This window comes from Thrips palmi, unplaced genomic scaffold (genome assembly GCF_012932325.1).
Source record: "Thrips palmi isolate BJ-2018 unplaced genomic scaffold, TpBJ-2018v1 HiC_scaffold_2, whole genome shotgun sequence".
Classification (NCBI taxonomy): Eukaryota; Metazoa; Arthropoda; class Insecta; order Thysanoptera; family Thripidae; genus Thrips; species Thrips palmi.
Window position 1 is genome coordinate 1,072,893 of NW_023144629.1, and position 21,555 is coordinate 1,094,447.

The window sequence follows — 21,555 nt, forward strand, 5'->3', positions numbered from 1 at the left end:
TGCACTGTCGAGTTATTGCCTCGGGGAACAAGGCGACGGAGGAATCGAAGCGGGTCGCTGCGGGGCCACGCGGTGACGCGCAGCGAGAGAGACGAGAGAGAGAGAGAGAGAAGGGGAAGGGCCAACAAGGACCACGCTTTGCTTTTCTTCTCTGCGGCTTCGGCTTAGCACATATTTCTCTCCTCGCTGCTCCCCTCCCCCTCCCCCCGCCACCTTCTTCCCACGCGAGGCAATTGTTTTCCAAACACAACGCGGTGTCACCGGGGCCGCTAGCAGCCGCTGGGCCGAGACACGAGCCCCCTCATGATGAGGACAGAACCCCCCAGTCCGCCCCAGTCCCACCCAGTTCCGTGGAAAAACGACAAGCTTTCTCGGGGAGCGGAGTATTTTCAACACAGTCGACTGATCCCAAAAATTGATTTTTTTACCAGGAAAATGACAGGAAAGAAAAAACTCAATTTGCCATTAGACCACACAGGAATCAAAGTTTAAAGCGACGACCATTGACGTGACTTACTTACTTCTAGGACAAGAAGCCCCTTTGTGCAAACGCAGTGGGTTCTGCCTGCACCAACAGGTGACCAATACATGCGCCCCGTTGCGTATGTGTGTGCGTGTGTGTGTGTGTGTGTGTGTGTGCGCGCGCAGTTTTGGGCAGTTTTGGGCAGTTGGCACCTTTTTCCGCGTTAGACGATGGCGCTAGTGTGGCCCCTCGTGGGTCCTGGATGTCGCGACAGGACAAGGCAGGACAAGGCAGGACGAGGCAGGACAAGCGGGACTGATGAGAAGGACTGGCACGGCCTGTGGCGGTGAGGCTCTGGGTGAGGCGCTACGCGGCGCCCACCGCACCACCATGGGCCAGGCCGGGACATTTGTTTGACCTGATGCCGACAGAGGGACTGGGACCCGCGCCGCGCGGTGTGCTGCCTTACAGCGCCACTTTCTGAAAGGGATGCGAGCACAAACAGCGATCTCTCGCCCTCACGCACGCACGCACACACACGCACACACACACACACGCACACACACACACACACACACACACACACACACGCACACACACACACACACATACACACAGGCACGCACACTGGCACGCACAGACTCAGTCAATCCGCTCGGCAAAAGGTCACATGGATTTCCCTTTCGGGTGTGCCTGCCGTGCCACACACACACACACCGCCGCACCCTCTCTGCTGAGTGTGTGTGTGTGTTTTCCCGCGCCTTTTGTGCGTGCGCGAACTATAGTATAGGGCTTTGCGGCGGGGGCCACACAGAGAGAAAGAGAGAGAGAGAGAGAGAGAGAGAGAGAGAGAGAGAGAGAGAGAGAGAGAGAGAGAGAGAGAGCAGTACGCGGGTCGGTGACGCGCCCGACGGACGGCGGGTATGCAGTCCCGCAGTGCGCGAGAGTGAGGCGGGTTGCCTACGCCACTCCCCCTCCATCCCTCTCCTCCCTCTCCTCCTTGTTGCCGCTCCTTTGTGTCGCGGGGGACAGCAGCTTGAGCCCTGCTTACACTGGCCCTTGTGGCGCGCGAGCCTTTGCATGTCAATGAGTGACCCTGTCCAACCTTCAGCCCCCCCCCTCTTTCCCCCTCCCCCTCTCCGTCATCGGCAACCCCCTGCTAACCTTAATTGACTCCGCCGCATTCCCGATTCCGAACGAGGTCCCCGCATCTTGCATGGCAAACGGGCGTAAGGCTTTTGTCTCGGAACGGTCACGATGAGTACCGAATTTCAAAGTATGCACTCTTAATGTTCTACAGTGAAGATTCTCCATATTATGGTGAAGCTGACCTCGTAACATACCATTGAGAATTCACTGTACCTTATAGATATTTTGACGAATTTTGTTGGTATTATGGAGAAAATCCCCACCATAATATGTTGGTGCAGCCTTTTACCGCAAGACATTTACAGTGTGCCCCACCCAATTCGCATCACACCTTACTTTGAGCAGTGTGCAAACAGGTCGGTCGGTCACGCGAACCGAGTAGCCTTCCAAGTTGGTAAAGTATTGCCGAGTGAACATAATAGGCATCGGAGAGAAGAGTCGCAACAAAAACCACCAACCCACAAATTTATGACGCTCGCGCATTATTTTAGCGGCGAATCTCCCCTCTGCTTGACAATCAAGCGACCGGTCTTCCAGTGCCGGGGGCGCCCCGGTCTGTCTGTCTGTCTGTCTGTCTGTCTGTCTGTCTGTCTGTCTGTCCGTCCGTCCGTCCGTCCGGGGACTGCGGGGGTGGCCGCTCGCTTCATCATTTAACTTCCAGCGTCGGTGGGACGTCCCCGCCACCCGGAAACAATCGTTTCCGGCAGGACCGCGTCGCGTCGCCATAGCAATCTTTGCTTCACACTGTAGCGGCGAGGGCGGGGCGGGGCGTCCAGAGTCGCGTGCCAAGTTCCGGATGGCTCTCCGCGGCACACCAAGTCTCAGTCCCGGAGGCGAGGCGCACAAGACGCTCCGCGGAACAACTCCGCGCCCCGTCCGTCCGCCCCGCGCCGCTGTGTCTCTCTCGCACCCATGCGGGACGCCCCGTGAGTGCGAGAGAGACGGAGCGACTCAGTCTACTGTGCGTTCCGCCGTTCCTCGCCCCGTAATGGCGAAAGCTAATTTGTTTTCTTTTGTATCGCCGCTCGCGCTGCCGCCGCCGCCACTGCGCGCCAAGTCTGTATTTTATTCCTTTCATTCGCGTTCTGTATGGCGCGGACCCTTTTCTTGTGCCACCCGCCCTTGCTGCCGCCCCCGCCGCCCCCCGCCATTTGCTCGAATAAAGCTTTTGAGCCCCGCTTAACCCCCTCCCCCCTCCACCCCGCATTCTTCTCGCCCCTGGAGATGGCGCGCGCCGCGGACGCGGTGTCTGTGTGCGGATATCTATCTTTGCCTACAGATGCCTCTCCCGGAAGTCAATATTTCAGCGCCTTTGGACTCGCAACGCTCCGCGCCGAAGCGGCGGTGCCTTGCGAGAACTCACGGGGCAGATAGGCTGTACCCTACCCACCCACACCCACTACACAGGGTGGAGGTGCGACCTTAAAGCCCAAGTTCACATTCTACCGAGTATTTTCGGAACAAGGAAACCACCCTCGAAAACTTGAGTTTGTTACTATAGAGCAAGTGTGACCTCACTGAAAAACCAAACGTGGTCTAGACCGCAACAGCTGGTGTAGTCAAATGGGTGCCATTTTGACCGCATCAGTTGATGCGGTCTAGACCACGTTTGGTGGGGTCATTGCATGGGAAGACCACACCAAACGTGGTCTAGACCGCACCAAACGTGGCTAAATGTGGTCTAGACAGCACCAACTGATGCAGTCAAAATGGCACCCATTTGACCACACCAGTGGTGCGGTCTAGACCACGCTTGGTTTTTCAGTGCTGAATGCACCCCACTTACAAGTGTGTACTGAGAAAACACTTTGGGTTTCAGCCGGTTTCGGCGCAATCTAGTCCTGGGGGTTAAATTTGCAGAATTGTTTATTCAGCGCCGCGGTTTTTGGTTTCTAGCGGTGTACCCACTGAAATGATGTGTTTTCGCGCCGCTGTTCCGAACCGCTTTGTCGTGTCCGCTGCCTCGGGAGCCGTAAATGAGTCAGCACCCGACTTTCAGCAGCCGCGACACGACACGCCAAAGAATAAAAGTGCAAAAAATAAATAAAAATGGGACACTCTTTCTTGCAAGGTGTTACGCTACCAGCCGCTGGCAAAGCCCCATTTGACCACTGACGTGCCTCCGGTCGTAGCAACCGCCTTCCGGTTTACAAGTGTCGACTTTTCGATCGAAGCTATCGACTTTAGCCGAGGGGGGAACAGCTTCCCACATTCATTGTACAAAATTTGACCACATTCCACATTCAGGAGCCAAAAACGCCTGTAAGTAGGCAACATGTGTGGCAAAAACACCAGAAATCTTGCACATTCTTGCACATTCACACAATCATTGTACACAAAATTTTACAGTCGGTCACCCCTCGACTTTAGCCTATCGAAACAAGTGAATCACCACAGCAAAGTATTTTTTTTTTCGTGTGTCGTCCCGAGGACCCAACAACACAAGCCACAGGGAGGCAGCCACCCACGCGTCCCTCGGCGCTGCTCGCCGTCGCTCGCACCCCGCCTTGCCTTCACCTGTCATATTTTTATGGGCGGCGTTACAATAACCCTAAAATTTAAAACGGCGGCCGCGCCAGGAATAGCCTTCTGGGCGATCCCTTTGCGTGTTGATCTGTATCTCTCAGCGCCGGGCGGGGCCACGGCGGGGCCACGGCGCGGGCCGCCCCGCCACTGGCAATCTTCACCTCGATTTTCGACGCGTTTCTTCCCTGCTCGCTCCGTCTCTCTCGCACCTGCACGGCGCGCCCCGTGAGTGCGAGAGAGACGGAGCGACGAAAACGGCTCTCAGTCTGAGACACTCGGAGGAGAGGCGAGCTCGCGCCGGCGAGGCGGAGGTCACAACAATTGAACTTCCTAAACGTTTTCCTGGGGCAACTTGGAATCCATTGCGTGCGCTTCGGCGTCTCTCCGCCGCAGCGGCGGCCTCGCGCTACAGGGGGGGGCTCGCGCCGGAGACGAGCCACAATCCTATTCTGATGACCATTATCCCGCCTCGTGTCCTTCCATCAAGGGGGCCGCAGCCCGTGCGTGGAGGCGGTCTGGCGGCGTTGGGCGCCCGAGTCGAGCGAGGTCGAAACGAATTGAACTCCAAAGAATTTTCTTCGGAAGGAATCCATTGCGTGGGGTCGCACGTTCGGTTCGAGTCCCAATCGCGTTTACTGGAGCTCCCCAAACGCGCCCGAATTTTGACCGCCCCGCCGGTCGCCCAGTCCCAGGCGGCAGCACTGTCGCGTCGAGAGTCGATTTTCGAGATCGATGTATCGAAAAGTCGACCGTTGTCCGCGACGACACGGCGACTCGGCGCTTAGGACCGCCGGGTCCACCACGGCACACCGCGGACCCGGTCGGTCCGAAGTCCAAACCGAGTCGCTCGCTCGCGCCGCATTGTGTCTGGGCGGCCCGGCCTGCCGGTGGTCTGCTCACTCCTCACTCGTGGCCGGGCCGGCCGGCCATGCCGAGCGGGCGTGTGGCCCGCCGACTGATTCCGAGGGTCGCCTTGGTCGCTCTGTCTCTCTCGCAGTCGTCACTTCAAATCTTATTGGTGGTAGACTGTCCAACCCTACACCTATCTGTTGGCGGTAAAATCTAGACACCGCCAGTGCGAAGTTACCGCCAGTGAGGGGTGGGAATTTTCTAGAGTGATAGGGTGATCTAGAGTGATAGGGCGTCCTGTAAAGGTGCGAGAGAGACAACGACAAGCGATACTCGGAGTCCCTCTGCCGCGGCGCGGTTCGGCGGGCCGGCCCCGGCTGGGTCTTCTTCGGCCTGCAGGCTGATTCCGAGAGTCGTTTTCGTCGCTCTGTCTCTCTCGCACTCGCGGGGCGTTTTGTATTGGTGCGAGAGAGACAGAGCGACGAAAACGACTCTCGGAGTCGGTCTGCGGGCCCGGCCAGTGGGCCCGCCGTCTGGGCGGGGTGCCGGGGTCGGGGTCGAGCGCGGTCGGGCCGTTCGGTCCGCGGCAGACACAATACGCTTATCGCGTCGTGCGTGAAATGCGTGTCACATGCGCCACACCATGGCCACACTCCGGCCGCGCGTGCCCCGTCGCCTTTTCGCGCCATTTTCGCCACTTGAGAAACTAAAAAAAGAAAAAAAATTCTAGATTCATGGAACCTAAGCCGCTTTGAAGGCCGTCATTGTTCCCCAGGTGTAGCCTCACGTCAGTGGAAGTCGTCTCGGCGGGGACGTCTCAAAATTATCCACGCGTGAGGACACGCCTGTTTGGAAGGGCGCCCCCTACCTAAAGCCCTAGCCCTGCCTAGACCTGCCCTCCAAAAATTAATGGGGCATTTAATCTTTGCGTGACTGTACAGCCAGTCCCCTCGCGCCGCCGCCTCCACCGGGACGGACCGGGACGGACCGGGACGGATTGAGGATGTGGACCTTCCCTTGTAAGTCCTGGGCCCGACTACCCTTTCTTAGGTCCTGCGGACCGAATCCGAAACGTCGCTCCGTCTCTGTCGCACTCGCGGCGCGGCCCGCGGGCGTGCGAGAGAGACGGAGCGACTACAGCCCAGGGAAAGGCGCAAGGCTAGCAGGCAGCACCAATTAAGCCTGTTTGCGACAGTTAACTTGCAAGGTCCTGCAGGCGGGCGTTTCTAATTTCCGCTCGGGGAGGAAATACACCGTTAGAGGGCGCTGGCCCGCCGGCCTCCACGCCGGCCTCTAGGCGCGGCGCAAGGGGTCTTCAAGACTAACTCGATTTGCTCGCGGAAATTAGGAGACGCGCTGCTGGAAAGGTATTTTGTGCATGTGTGAGTTGGTGACAGAGCGAGAGAGAGAGAGAGAGAGAGAGAGAGAGAGAGAGAGAGAGAGAGAGAGAGAGAGAGAGAGAGAGAGAGAGAGAGAGACCCGCCACGCAAGCTACCCCGTTGTCGCCCGCGTGTGTTCAGCGATTCCTTGTGCACAAACACACACACACACACACAACACACACACACACACTGACACACGCGCTCACGTACATGCATACACACATAGACACACACACACACGCCTGTCTTAATTGGGAAGCTCCTTTCTGCTTTGACGTCTAACGGAATAAATACTTGACAGAGCTGCTGCTGCGCTTGTAGCGCACAAGCTGCTCGAGCAGGGCTGCAAAGACGGACGAAGAAGAAGATGAAGAAGAAGGTGATGAAGAAGGTGATGATGATGATGATGATGATGATGATGATGATGATGATGATGATGATGATGATGATGATGGTGGTTATGATGGTTATGATGGTGATGATGGTTATGATGGTGATGATGGTGATGATGATGATGATGATGATGGATGATGATGATGATGATGATGATGATGATGATGTGATGATGAGTGTGTGATGAGTGGTGTATGATGGTTATGATGGTGATGATGATGATGATGATGATGATGATGATGATGATGATGATGATGATGATGATGATGAAAGAAAATGGTGGGAATTGAAACAAAACCTCGTGGCGGTGGGCGTGTTGCGAGAACGCCACGACCCCGCGGCGTGGCCGGGGCGGCCGAGGTGCCTTTTTGTCACGCCACGCGTTGGCCTAGAGCCTCTGGTAGACTTTGGCTGCGCTGGCAAATTTGGCCCAAATCCCCCTTCCCTTCTTCGGAGGCTGCTCTGAGGCCGGTGGCGGGGCCAGCCAGCCGGGCGGGGCGCGTGCGCGGCGTGCGCTGATGAAAGACTTTTGTTTCAGATCGAAATGGCCTCGAAGCGGAAGTCACCGCCCACCAAGCTGCAGGAGTTGGTGGAGTTGGTTCCGCTGTGTGAGGCCAGCGTCAACGCCGTCAACGCCCTTTTCGCCAAGGTATTTAAAAAAAAAACCGGCTTGCCATCTTACTACAAATTTTTAAAAATTAAATTAAAAGAAGCCAACGTAAAACGGCTTTGAAACGACGTAGTAGCACGTCGTGGACCCCCCGATAACGCGGAGGGTATCGATAAAAGAGGAGAAAGTGCTTCACCCGGCATTTTTTCTCTGTTTGCTTTTGTTTGGTTTCCCGTTGGTTTCCCGCGAATCGATTTATTCGCCTCTGTAATTGATCGGTGCATTCTCAAAAGGAATTATCGGAACTGCCGTCTCGCTCTGTACTTTCTGGTGTACTTACCGTGTTCCGAGGTGATGACCGCTTGGCTTGTGTGCTTGCAGGGCGTCGAGCTAGACCACCATGAGATCCCCGCCAAGAGGAAGCGATCCGGAGGTAAACACAAAGTGCTGTCACAATTTTAAAAAAAAAAATAAAAAAATTGTTGTTTCGAATTTTTTAAAATTTTCTCAGTCAGTTATATTTTTTGTGAGTGATTCTTGGCGTTTCGTATACACGTTCAACTAAAACCATGATTTCCCCGGTACCAGACGACGAGGACAGAGCCACCTCCTCGCCGACGACGCCCGTGGACAAGTGCGCGCCGGGCCTCAACAACAACAACAACTCCATCACCAACAACAACATCCACAGCAAGAGGAGCATGGACCACGTGCTCAAGAAGCTCACCTTTAAAATGATGAAGGACGACATGGAGGCCGTCACACCTGAGGACCACCTGTAAGTCACCAACAGCGTCAAAAAAAAATTAAAAAAAAAACTTGAGACGGAATTAGTGACGTCGAACCATCAAATTCCGATGATTTTAAAAACCGCCGACGCCGCGGTGTGGCTTTGTGGCACGTGCTGGGTCTCGGATCACGTGCTGGCGGGATGAATCGATAAGAATGAATCAGTCATTAGGCCGCGTGGCGGCCGGCGTGTGTGTGTGTGTGTGTTGTGTGTGTGTGTGTGTGTGCCTAAGTGTGAGCCTGTGTGTGAGTGTGTGAGTGTGGAAGTGCGTAGTGGCCGCTTTTGTTCTAAAGGTCGCCGAAAGCCGTTTCCTATTGTAGTCTTTCTTTTTCCGATGCACGGCGTGACAACGCGAACAAACCTCCTGACGTAACTTTCGTCTGGCGTTCGACGAGACACAGAATAAACCGTTTTTCCGTATTTTCGTCAAGGACTTTGACCGCCTCCATCTCTGGGCAAACGGTGAGAGCTACAGACGCGTGGAGTGTGTAGAGTCGAAACGGTCCTAAGTTCCTTTTTCGAGTCGGAGTCGCTCGCGGCCGCCACCGTTTACGAGAGAGACTCGCCGTCGGGTCGCGGTGAGCCCCGTCCCGTCTCGCCGAGAGATCGCTCTCCTTTTATTCAAGACACGCACGCGGATTGGTCGATTGTGCTTATCGGTCCGAATTGCGCGCCGCGAGGTCCGCCGCTACAATGTTATGAGTCAGTTGCAGTGGCGATGGTGCTGGCGCCGGCCGCGTCCAATGTACGTGCTCCCGAGCGTGGTGTGTGTGTGTGTGCGTGTGTGTGAGTGCGTGTGAACTGGTTCATGAACGTTAACGGGTGTCCATGTGTGCGTGGGTGTGCGTGCGGGTATGTGTGGTGTACAAACGCGTGGACTAAAAGTGTATGGTTTTCAACTGATGACTTGCTGAAAGTGGTGTGTAGACTGTAGGCTTTGAGCGGACTCTTAAGAACTTCAGCAAAAAGTCCCGAAGAACGTGGCCAAAATTTGACTAGGATCTTTTGGAAAATTCCGAAACTCTAAATGTTTCTATTTTTTAATGGATTGCCGGTTGGTACAGTACTAAAAATGTGTTTTTTTTTTTTTATCAAAGACTCCGGAAATTCCCGATGGAGATCCGAAACGCACATTCCGGGTTCCAATTAATTTTTCGCCATCAGTTTGCCTGCAGTCTGAGGAAAGAAAAAAAAATGTTCGGCACAGGCCGAACTCGTGTAATAGTCGGGTCATTCTGTCTGTAATAGCACGCGTAATAGTGTGCGTAATATTAGCGTAATAGAGAAATTCTCTAAATTTGATCTATTTTAATGGTTTGTGGTCTGTTTTCAGCTGAATTCCTATAATTTTGAGGCGCACACTGTGAAAATTTGTCGTCTTTTTATGACAAAAACGTGGATGACATTTTCATCACTTTGAAATGATGACAATCTCGTCACAAATTGATGACATTTTCATCAAAGCTCCTATACTTTTAGCATGGGCGTGACAACAGTCTCATTAAGTGACTTGATGACATCCTTGTAAGGAAAATTAGCCTTGAAATTGTCATCAAGTGACGACTCAAATTTTCACAGTGTATTAGAGCGTAATAGACGTAATAGTCGGGCCGCAGGTTTTAAGAGTGATTTCCCCCTCGGCACGGGCGGTGTTTGAACCCTCGACCTTGCTTGCAGGTGTCCGCCCGAGGAACCCAACGACGAGACGGCGGCCTCGATGCAGCTGCGGGAACGCCAGCTCGCGGCCATGCTGCGGCAGCTCCAGGTGAGCACACTGCTAGCTCGCACTGCCGAGGCGAAGCAGAGCGTCTCGCCGTGCCCGGCCGCGCCGAAGTCCCGTAGTTTGGCAATCAGAAAGCACTCGCTCGCCGGCGCGTCCAGATAAGCGCCCCGTGCGTCTGTGTGCGAGCGTCCGTGTGAGTGGCCGTCTGTGAGGACGTCTGCACCGCGTCTGTGTGTGAGTGCGTGTCTGTGAGGACGTCTGCGCCTGTGTGTGTGCCCGCCTGTGAAGTCCGCGATCGCCCCGACACTGTAGCAGCAGACGGATTCCGTCGCTCTCGCACTCGTGGGGCGTTCAGAGTGGGTGCGAGAGGGACAGAGCGACGCGGGGCCCCGCACAGTGGGCCAGAAGACCGGTGGAGGCGGACAAAACTCTAGACGCGTTTTGAGCTCCTGAGTCGCTAAACAGGACTCGAACCGAACGTGTGACCCCACCAATGGATTCCTCGTTCGGAGAGCAATCCATTGGTGGGGTCACACATTCGATTCGAGTGCCATTTAGCGACGCTGGAGCTCAAAACGCGTCTAGAGTTTTGTCCGCCTCCACCGGTCGTCTGGCCCACTGTGCCCCGACTGTTTCCGCGGTGGCCGCGGCTCGAGCAATGGCTCGTTCGGGTTGCGCGCTTCGCTCTGCGCCGCCCGTCCGCCCCGCCGTGTACAAAGCCACACCGGAGCCTTTTCAGGTGCTCTGCCAGAGCGGGGCACAGCACAGCGGAGCACAGTGGAGCGACGCGCGCGGGGCCGCCGGGCCCTTAGGCCCCCGTGCACAAAGATACAAAAGACAAACAATGTGCTGCATTCACAGAGAGCACATCTCTGTCCATCTGTCTGTGTGCGGCACGGCGCTGTCTCTGTGTGTGTGTGTGTCTGTGTGTGTGTGTCGTCGCGACTATGCCGCGAATAAGGCGCGACTTGAGGTCATTAAGTTATTGTAGAGGTCTCTCTCTCTCTCTCTCCCCCCCCCCTCTCTCTCTTTTCTCTCTCTCTCCTCTCCTCTCCTCTCTCTCTCTCTCTCTCTCTCTCTCTCTCTCTCTCTCCACGTGCGTGTGTGCGTGAAGTGACGATGGCTGCCGGTCGCGACAATGGCTGCCAAGAATGCAGTCACATAACAAAGCCCGAAATATTAATAACCAAGCGCTGCGCCCCGGCCTCTGCGGGCAGGGTGCAGCTTCCGCTACGAAGTGTGTGTGTGTTGTGTGTGTGTGTGTGTGTGTGTGTGCGTGCGTGTGTGTGTGCGTGCCACTGATGACGCGGGAAGATTGATTACTCTTCTCTTTTTCTCCCGTTCGCTCGGTGCCCTTTATACTTTTGTAGCTGTCTTACTCTTTTCTCTGTCCAGACGCGCGCACACCGCGCGCGGAGAGGGTGCCGAGAGAGGGAGAGAGAGAGAGAGAGAGAGAGGAGAGAGAGAGAGAGAGAGAGAGAGACAGAGGGAAGGGAGACTGCTCTTCCCTCTCATTACAATGACACACAAATAGAGCAGCCGAAGAAAGCCTCTAAATATTAATAACTCCCACCGGTAAAGTGCACCACACGCTGCTCTGTGTGTGTGTGTGTGACTGTGTGTGCATGTGTGAGTGCGAGGCTGCAGTCTATAACCCTTTCCGCCAGAGAGGGAGAGAGAGGCGCCCGTTTACTCAAACCAGTCTTCTACTATCCCTGCACTGCGATGCCCACCCTAGGTCTTTTTTCGGCATCCTCATTTAGACACCCTTTTTATAAAAATTAAGATATGAGTTGCTCCCGAAAGTCGCCCCCCCCCCTTGAAAAGTGTACACGCTTCGGGCACCGTGCTGCAGGTGGGGCACCTTTATCATCTGGTTATAGTTTTCAGCCAGAGAGAGAGAGAGAGAGAGAGAGAGAGAGAGGAGAGAGAGAGAGAGAGGAAAGAGGGAGAAAAAGGGGGGGGGGGGGAAGGTTGGGGAGGTGTGAGTGCGTGCGGCGCGTGCCTTATGGGTAGAATTTAAACCTCATCGCGGCGTGTCTGGCTCTGCCTGCGTGCCTCTGTGCATCTGATTTTTTTTCCCATCCCAATAAATCGAGACAGTGTAAGCCTCCTCTGCTTCGAGGCGTTCCAAAGCGTTTTGTTGGTCGTGCAGGCCACCCCCCGCCCTGAAACAAGGGACAGGTGTGGCGTGGCGGGGGGGGGGGTGGCGGGGCGGGCGGGGGGTGGGGGGGGGGGGGCGGGCGGGGCGGGCGGGGGGGGGGGCGGGCGGGGCGGGCGGGGCGGGCGGGGCGCGGCGCCCCCGGGGGCGCGAGGACCCTGCTCGCTGACACAACAGTGAGATAGATGTAGTCCGGCCCACTGTTCGTGAGCCCCAAGACGCGGCGGCCCCCGGTGCCCCCCGGGCCCCCCCTGGGGCCTGCAGGCTATTATTTGCGCCTCACAATAGTTGTGCGAGCCAATGGGGGGGCCGGCCGGGGCAGGTCGCGCAAACAAAGCGCTGTGATTGGCTGGCGGCCAGGGCAGCCGGGCCAGGCCGAGCCAAGCCGAGCGCCGAGCAGGCGCATTGTCTCACGCCCTGACAATGGGGCCCAAACCCTTTGCCCCTTCCCCTGTCCACGCCCACCAGCGCAGAGCTGCCACCGGCACTGGCAAGCCTGGCGCCCGAGCGGCTTATCGAGCCCCGGGCCCGGGGTTTTCCGGGAAAAAAAAAAAAAAATTTAAAGGGGCCGTTTTTTTTGACGAGAGAAACGGGGGAAAACAAATTTTAAAAAAAGTTTTTTTGAAAAATGGTGAAAAATGTCTTTTAAAAAAAACAAAATTTTTTGTTTTAAAAAGCAAAATTTTAAAAAATAAAAAAAAAATGTTTTTTTCGCAAAAAAAAAAAGAATGGCGGAGTATCAAAAACTAAAACCTAAAATTCTAAAATACAAATTTGATTTTGTTTTTTACAAATGGTTCTCACTTGAGGGTTTTTTTTTTTGGGAAACGTTTTACGAGCCGCAACACTTTCACCTGCGAATAATGTCACAAAATGCGGGAAGGAAGGCGCGGGGCCCCTTCCTGGCACATTGTCAGCCGGTCCCGCGGCGGTCCCGCGAGAGTCCCTGCCCTGCCCGCGACACTCGCTCGCGCTGTCTTAATTTTTCGCGTTCTGACAGCAACTATAAACAATACATCTCGGAGTGACAGGCGAGTCGTTGGCGCTAAACGCGCTAAACACATGGCGGCTTAACCTTTGCCCGCTTGGAGCCAGTCCAGAGGCGCCACGCTATTCGCACGCCATGTTATTCGCAGGCGATGTTTTAATCGTCGGATGGTCGTCGTGGGTTTGGTCCCCTTTTTTTTGCGGTGTACCGGGGCGCGACGGATGAGAATAGCTTAATAAGCCAGGCAGTGCCTGCAGTTAGGACCCCCGGCCGGTGCGGCGGCTGCGTCCGCTGGGTGTCAAAGCATATCATTTTCATATTCAGCGTGCCGTGGCGGGCGAGGCGGCACGGACTGTTCAGAACAATATGTCTAACTGCGTGCGCCTGGGTCTGCCCTGGGTGCCGCTGGGACCGGTCCAAGATGTTCTAGTCCGTACTCCCCCTCCCCGGGCCCCACACTGTCACCGGGCCCAACACGGTGCAGTATATTATAATACAAAGCTCTGGGCGCGCGCTGCGCGCTGCACACACAACAGAGGCGAGAAAAATCGTAAAAAGAAAAGAAAAACGCGACGGAAATAAAATTATGGACGCGCGCGTTCTCATATTTTGACACGTTTTAAGCGGACCGAGCCAAAGGGCGGCCAGAGGGGCCGCGGAAAGAGACAACAATTTTTTCCCATGTTTTTCTCTCTTCGCTGCGGTTTTGCGTGGCATTTTTCTTGCTGAAAAATATGGAAAATCTTTTCCCATATTTTTTTTTAAATTTGGAATTGCGGTCGGAAGGTAGTCATCTAGGGAGGAGTGGGTCACTATGGTCAGGAGTCCGAAAGAATAGGAGTGCTCCGTGCAGGCAGGTGGAAGGTCCCCGCCCCACCCCACCCCACACAGTGGGCCAGAAGACCGGTGGAGCGGCCAAAACTCTAGACGCATTTTGGGCTCCAGAGTCGCTAAATGGAACACCAACCGAACGCGTGACCCCACCAATGGATTCCTCGTTCCAAGAGCTATCCATTGGTGGGGTCACACGTTCGGTTCGAGTCCCATTTAGCGACTCTGGAGCTCAAAACGCGTCTAGAATTTTGGCCGCTCCACCGGTCTTCTGGCCCACTGTGCCCCGCCCCGCCTCCCCGGCCTGTGCGTGGGCGTAACAATAGCGCCGCGACGCCCGCTACGCAGCCAATGGCGTGGCGGAGGGGCGGAGGGCGGACGCCGTTGTTCCCCCTCCCAGCGTCGCGGCACTGGCAAGCGGCGATGGAGAAGGGGGCGGGGAAGACATTCCACTACAACAGGAGAGAGAGAGAGAGAGAGAGAGAGAGAGAGAGAGAGAGAGAGAGAGAGAGAGACAGACAGACAGACAGACAGACAGACAGACAGACAGACAGACAGACAGACTCGAGGAGTCACACTGGGACGCGTCAGAGCGAGCGAGATGAGAGGGAAAAAAATACTTGAAAGACAGCTGGACTCGAACTATGCTCCCATTCACGGAAAAGAGAGGTTCCCTTGGTTGTAGGGAGGAATCTGCTTTTGTCGATGACGCTAGACCTGAAATGGTCCTCTGCCGATTAAAGGTGGCCTTACAATGAGTGTCCGGCCATGTCCGTCCTCCGATTATTGGCACTATTTGAACCAAATGTAACAGGAATGTGATGTAAATTACTATTCTTAACCCTTTTAAACCATCACATGCGAACTTTTCTCAACAAAAACGCCAATATTGGGACGCCGGACATGGGCGGACACGCATTGTAAGGCCACCTTAACGCCCGTCCACCTGGATCCGCCCCTTGCTGGTGTAGTAGTGCGAATACCCATCCAGAGGTGCGGAGACCGCTGGGCCCGCTTGGCTGCCCGCTGCTCGCAAGTAGACCAGTGTAGTCTCCCCCTTCCCTTCCGCGGGCCTCTCCACCGGCTGGCCTCCCCGCCTCCCAGCCAGCCAATGGCCCATTGTTCCCGAGGCGCGCTGCGATAGGCCCTTGCCCGCACCCCCCGCCCCGCCACGCCCCGCCACGCCCCGCGGGGAGCGCCAATGCCAGGTCGCTATTCAACAAGTTGGCGGCGTCTTTTGCCCGGCATTGTTTCCCTGGTCTCTCTCTCTTTCTCTCTCTCTCTCTCTCTCTCTCTCTCTCTCTCTCTCTCTCTCTCTCTCTCTCTCTCTCTCTCTCTCTCTCTCTCTCTATGCTCGCCATGATATGGACGGAGCGACGAATGCACTGTGCGGAAATCGGCCTGCTGGCCGGACGAGCGGGCGAACGGACAGGTGGGCAGACAGACAGACAGACAGACAGACAGACAGACAGACAGACAGACAGACGAACTGGCCGAGCGGTGAGGCGCTTCGCTTATTTCCACCACAATATCGAGCTAAGCAGGCAAATAGAGAGGGAGAGAGCGAAAGGGTGAGGCAGGGGAGGAGAGATAGAGAGAGAGAGAGAGAGAGAGAGAGAGAGAGAGAGAGAGAGAGAGAGGAGGGAGAGAGGTGGAGGAGGAGAGAGAAGGAGAGAAGAGACAAGGGGAGCCCTCATCATCTTGTGTGTCGATGCATCTTTGATGTGGCTCCGTGTTGTTGCTGTGTGTTTCTCACTGATTACAAATGATTAGCGGCCCGTCTGCTTGCCTCCATCTACCAGTGTATCTGCGCCGCCATCTCTCTCCTATCTCAGCATCCATCCCTTCGTGCGTGCCCCACCACAGTGGGCCAGAAGACCGGTGGAGGCGGCCCGAATTCTAGACAAACGCGTTTTGAGCTCTAGAGCCGGTAAATGGGACTCGAACGGGACGTGTGACCCCACCAATGAGTTCCTCGTTCGGAGAGCAATCCATTGGTGGGATCACACATCGTGTTGGAGCCCCATTTAGCGACTCTAGAGATCGAAACCCGTCCGTTTTTTTTTACCGCCTCTATCGGTCTTCTGGCCCACTGTGTGCCTCATTACACTCGATGGCGATCCAGGCGGGCAGAAACGTCTGTCCGTGTGAATGCGCACACCGGCCGACCTGGAGCTCTGGAGTGCCCACACTGGAAAACTGCACATTACGTGGAAACCCTTCTCCTCTAATTTACAGTTTAAATTTTTTATTTTTGCCGGCCTCCCTTCCTTCTCTCTCCTTCTCTCTCTTTCTCGTTTGTCTTGCTTTACTTGGAGTGCCGCGGCCGTCCTCTTTAATTCATACTAATTGCAAGGGAAGAGCTTTTTCTCTCGCTCCCTTTTTCCTTCCCCTTTCTCTTTTCTCGCTCCCTCCATTCATTAGTGACTTTTAATTTGGATATAATTTGTCGGACAAATGTTTCACATATGCAGCGACATTGTGCGGCGCTGCGGTCGCCGGCGGTCGGCTTAATTATGAACGGATGAAAAATGCGGCTATTTGGAGCGCGCCCTTTGACCGCTTGTCCGGCTGTACAGTCGCGCAAAAAAAGGCGGGAAAAATACGCTGATACTGTACTAGAGGGAGACGCTTGGACAACAAACTAAAAATCTGTAGTGCGACAAGGAGTATTCTGTGTGGGAAACGACGAAACAAAATCCAGAAAAAATGAAAATAAATGACTTGCGATTAGGAAAGAAATCCGTGCTATCCGTTTTGCACAGTCGCGCAAACTGCGCGGTGGAACGTAAAACAAACGCATGCGAGTTATTCTTCGATTTCTCTTTAAGTATTTTGGCGAGAAAAAAAAACAGACAGGGGAAGCGCACATGCAAGTTGGTGACAGCTGTCGCGCAGGAAGGCAAGGGGGTGACGGAGAGAGAGAGAGAGAGAGAGAGAGAGAGAGAGAGAGAGAGAGAGAGAGAGAGAGAGAGAGAGAGAGAGAGAGTGGTATGGCATGCCGCGACCAACTGGTCCAGAGACAAATGGGGGATTATTCGATGATCCTAATGGGTGGGGCAGCGGAACGGGCAGAGAGTGAGCGAGAGAGAGAAAGAGAGAGACGTAGAGAGAAAGTAAAAGAGCTAAATAAAAACTGGGAAAGGCTCTCAGCAGCTTTACAGCGAGCACTTTGGTGGAAAGAAGGCGACTGTTTCACCCGGATTCGGGAACAACATGCACTTCAAGGGGCAGGCGGGCGGGCGGAGCAGCATAGCGGGGACGAATCCGGAGAGACCGAAAAAGAAAGAGAATCCTCAGGGAAAAAAAACGAAACGAAAGAAAAAGATGCGAAGGCATGTTTTTTGTTTGAAACAACGGGTCGGTGATGAGCGCCTCGCGTCCCCGAGTGTCGTCCTTGGTGTCGTCCCCGAGTGTCGTCCCCGAGTCCCCGAGACAAGGCGCGGGGCGCGACGGAGACGCGAAGGAGGGCTCCGAAAACAAATCGTTCTCCACCCGCGTCCTAATCATGGTGTTTGCGCGCCCGGCGCGCCCTGATGGCCCGGTGGCATGACACCGGCTTTTTCGGGCATTTCACCATGACACTGCTGCTTTTGTTGCTGCTGGTGTTGCCCTCCTGTGCCGCCTCTTTGTTCCCGTCGAGCACCGCCTGGTTAGCAGTCTCCGGGACTCTGCGCCGCATCGATGATAAGTACGATGAACGATGTTGAAATTGATCACCTTCCTCTTTTCGACATGGAGTGATATTCTCGTTGTTGTTGTTGTTGTTGTTGTTGTTGTTGTTGTCGCTTCCGTGTGGTGTCCCAGTGGACAGGGTGCACCTCGCTTTGCGGAATTCCGGGACCCGTCGTCCTGGGATTGGTTGCTGTCGCTGGCGTGGGCTGGCGGGGCTGGCGGGGCTGGCGGGGCCTTCGGGGGGCCCCGGCGCGCCCCGGCTCCAGGCAGCATGGCGGGGCTATGGCGGGGCCACGGCGGGGCCCAGGGCCATCCGGACTGGAGGGCCCAACAAGCAAATTGGATTTCAATGGTTAGACTGTGGAGTTAGCGAGCATCGTGTCGCGCGGGGCGCGGCGGGGCGCGGCGGGGCGGGGCGGGGCGGGGCGGGGCGGGGCGGGGTGGGGGGGTCGGGCGCGGCGGGGCGGGGCTCTCTGTGTCTTTGATCAAGTTTAGTGGGGCCCTGTAGTTTACGTTTGTGAATAAACAACCAGACCAACCCCGGAGCGGGGCGGGGAAGACGCGAGCGCCGTGCCGCGCGCGGTGCCCCGCAACGGATCCGAAGGCGGGGCGGGGCGGGGCGGGGCGAGGCGGGGCGGGGCCGTGTGACCGCAAGTCGGAGGCAGTGTGACGCGAAACACTGCGCCTAGACCCGCGGCCCGGGCGGGGCCCTGGCGCTGCCAAAGCTTTGACAAGTTGGAACCCTACAATTAGTACCCAAGCAGTCGTCAGTCCGTGGCGAGGTGCACCTGCGGGGCCGTGCCTGGCAGTGCCTCGCTGGCAGGGCGGCAGCGGCGGCAGCGGCTACGCCAAAGGCCTACAATGGCCCGCTTTTCTCTCCGCCTCGCTCTTCCCCGAAGTTTTCCCGCCGAAAACGTCGAAAACGGACTCGCGCGCGAGCAGAGCGAGCGCCAGCGCTAGCCGAGTCAAAGGCTTGCAGCTGCGCGCCCCGGATTGGCTGAGCGATTGTCGGGGCCGCGAAACAAGATGGCCGCCCCGCCAAGCCCTGTAGCAAAAGACACACAGACAGACACAGAACGGCGCGCACCGCGGGCCTGGCCTGGCGGGGCCTGGGCGGGCCGGGCCGCCCCTGTTAAGGAGCCTGCGAATTAGGCGGAGGGTGAAATCACTGCGGAGAGAGGCGGGGGAAGGGGGGGGGTGCTTGTTGTAGTGTAGTTCGCACGTTATCGCTGCCTCTGCCGGTTCGCCTTTGAAGCCTTCCTCTCCTCTCCACGAAGGGAAGCGCCAGCCGCGCCAGTCGCGCCTCTGTTTCCAGTGAGGCTCCCCCCCCCCCTCCCCCACCCCCTCCCATCACACGAAGGCACCCGCGCATTGTGAATTCTCTCTGATGCGGTTCTTCTTTTCTGAGAGCGACCTCCCCCCTCCCCCTCCTCACTCACCCCGATCCTCCGCAGCTCCGCGCCCCCTGGCACCTGCGCGCCCCTCGCCGCGCCTTCCACGGCCTTTTCGATTCTGTACAGTCGCGCAAATACCTCCGCTCCCCGCGTCGTCTATCGGCTGCCAGTCAAATCTATAGTTTCTCGGGGGCTGTGGTTCATTGCTCAAAGGCTATGGTTTTTCGAGGTCAGTCTTTTCTCGCGAGGACTGTGGTTGGTGAAAAATACCAAGTGTGAATTGAAAAGAAGTGCCGAGTGCGAATTGAATTCCGAGTGCGAGTCGTTACACTAAGCGAGTCTGTCTCTCTCGCACCTATTGGGACCGCCCCGTGAGTGCGAGAGAGACAGAGCAACGAAAACGACTCTCGGAATCAGTCAGGTGGCGCTCCGGACGCGGCGCGGCGTGGAGGGGGCGGGGCACAATCCGGCAAGTTAGTTTCCCCGCTTTTGTATAAGTTGATTCAGCAGGCTGTAACCCTTCCCCCGCCGTGCCGGCCGTGCCCGTCGCACCGGAGTTAGTTTCGCTTGTCTGCCGCGCCGCCGCCGCGCGTCCTGGAGGTCCTGGAGGATGCGGCATGAGATGCGGCGGCGGGGCTTTGAGGAGCTCGCCAACAAAGTTACAAGCATTATTTGGATAAGCTGGCGAAATGTCTCGGCTGCTTTAACCCTCTCTCTCTCTCTCTCTCTCTCTCTCTCTCTCTCTCTCTCTCTCTCTCTCTCTCTCTCTCTCTCTCTCTCTCCGGGCCCAGTCTTTGGGGCCTTCCTCCCCTGGTCTTCTCTGCGTCCCCTAGATGAGAGTTAGCAAACCGTTTAGAACGAAATGAATTACGTAAGCTCCATTTTGCGCGGGTGGCAACGTCTGTGTGTGTGATCGTGTCTGTGTGTGTGCCCGTTGCTTGTTGTGTGTTTGCGTGCGTGTGTGTGCGCGCACAATTTTTTCCGCGCCGGTTGTTCGAAGGCGTCAGGTCCGATGACGCGCACCGCACTTTTCTTGTTCAAATAATGCGTTCTTTATGGACTCCCCTCGGACTCCCTTTGGACTCCCCTAGACTCCCCGGCGCCACCGGCTGGGGGGATGACTCGTCGTTCCATTGTGTCGCGGCGATTCGCACCATCACCGACAACAAGGCCGTCCTCTTTAGCGCGGACGAGCGCGAGGGTGGTCCTGCTGATGGTCCTCCGCAACGCTTCCGGATAGCCGAGCGTGCTAAAGCACCTGCTTTCGGAGTGACAGGACCAGGGTTCAAGTCCCCCTCACCCCCAATTTTTTTTCGCGTTTTTTTTTTAACGCTGTCGTGGCGTCTTCTGCTGCTCCGCTTGCTGCTGGCTGCCTGGCTGGCCTCGCTGGCCTTGCCAGCTAATCAGCGTTCAACAGGTTTAGGTGGCGTTTGCCTGGCGCTGTCTGCCTGGCGTGTGCTGCGGTGCGGTAATCCCAAACAATGCCCCCACCACAACGCGTGCCTGCCCGTGCCTGTGGCCCCTCCCCCACCACCGCTCCAATTTTCTCCCACGCTCTCCGTCTGTCTGTCTGTCTGTCTGTCTGTCTGTCTGCCTGTCTGTCTGTCTGTCTGTATAATGTCTGTCCGTATGTATGTCTCTTCTGTCGGCTATCTTTTTTTCTGCTTTGATTGTTCTGCGCATTCTGGCTGTTCTAGAGTGACTTCTTCTTCTTCTTCTTCTTCTTCTTCTTCTTCTTCTTCTTCTTCTTCTTCTTCTTCTTCTTCTTCTTCTTCTTCTTCTTCTTCTTCTTGTTCCGGGGCGGCTGGAGTGTGGTGGCCCCAGTCCCTGCCGGGGGTCCCCCCCTGCTGGATGGCCGCCATGCGACACATTTAATGAGCAGTGATAAGGCGATTACTCCCGTCCTCGTCATACAGTTATTGTGGTCTCCCTCCCACTCCCCCTCCCACTCCCCTCCCCGCCCTGTTCATCGCCGTTCCATCAAGTATTACGTCACGCGTGGCCGCGCGCTCCGGGGACGCGCTTATATAGTGTGTTCTCGCTCCCAAAACGGCCGAAACACTTTGATGTAAACAAAGTTTGAAAACCCGCTGGTTCGTGCGCATTAATTTGGAACTCTCGGAACACAAGCGGCGTTGTCGCGTCGGTCCCTACAGCGTGGTGGGCCTCCGTGGCACTCCGTGCCACTCCGTGCCACTCCGTGCCCCCGGGCCGAGTAATTGAGTCTTGTTTTCCACAGTTTCATTTGCGGGGGTTTTGCTCCTTCTGTTTTGCAAACATCTGCCAAAGGGTTGCTGTGTTGCGTCGCTGTGTGTGTGTGTGTGTTTGTATGGTAGGGTGTGTCGCCGGGCCTTCTTCGCAGGACAAAGTGATGCTCCTCTCTCTCTCTCTCTCTCTCTCTCTCTCTCTCTCTCTCTCTCTCTCTCTCTCTCTCTCTCTCTCTCTCTCGCTGTCATGATGACAACTTTGTCGCAATCACGATACCACTCGCATTGTTTCATTCTCCTCTCTTTTTTTTCGACCGCGTGCTGCAAATCGCTGGGCGGCATTTGCAACCCCCTCCCCTGTCTCTCTCTCTCTCTCTGTCGCTCTCTGTCGCTCTCTGTCCCTCCGCGGCCCTT

The 21,555-nt window shown here is 56.0% G+C and overlaps 1 protein-coding gene across 1 annotated transcript in view; it reads left to right on the forward strand.

Annotated features, from left to right (window-relative positions):
• Nucleotides 1-10,047, forward strand: part of LOC117647324 — a 52,001-nt gene extending 41,954 nt beyond the window's left edge. Inside the window, exons 4-7 of the mRNA XM_034389044.1 lie at nucleotides 7,301-7,411; nucleotides 7,754-7,805; nucleotides 7,961-8,150; nucleotides 9,840-10,047. Of these exons, the coding sequence (XP_034244935.1) occupies nucleotides 7,307-7,411; nucleotides 7,754-7,805; nucleotides 7,961-8,150; nucleotides 9,840-10,047 (555 nt within the window). The 5' untranslated portion in view covers nucleotides 7,301-7,306. The remainder of the gene's footprint in view (nucleotides 1-7,300; nucleotides 7,412-7,753; nucleotides 7,806-7,960; nucleotides 8,151-9,839) is intronic.
• The last annotated feature ends 11,508 nt before the right edge of the window (nucleotides 10,048-21,555 follow it).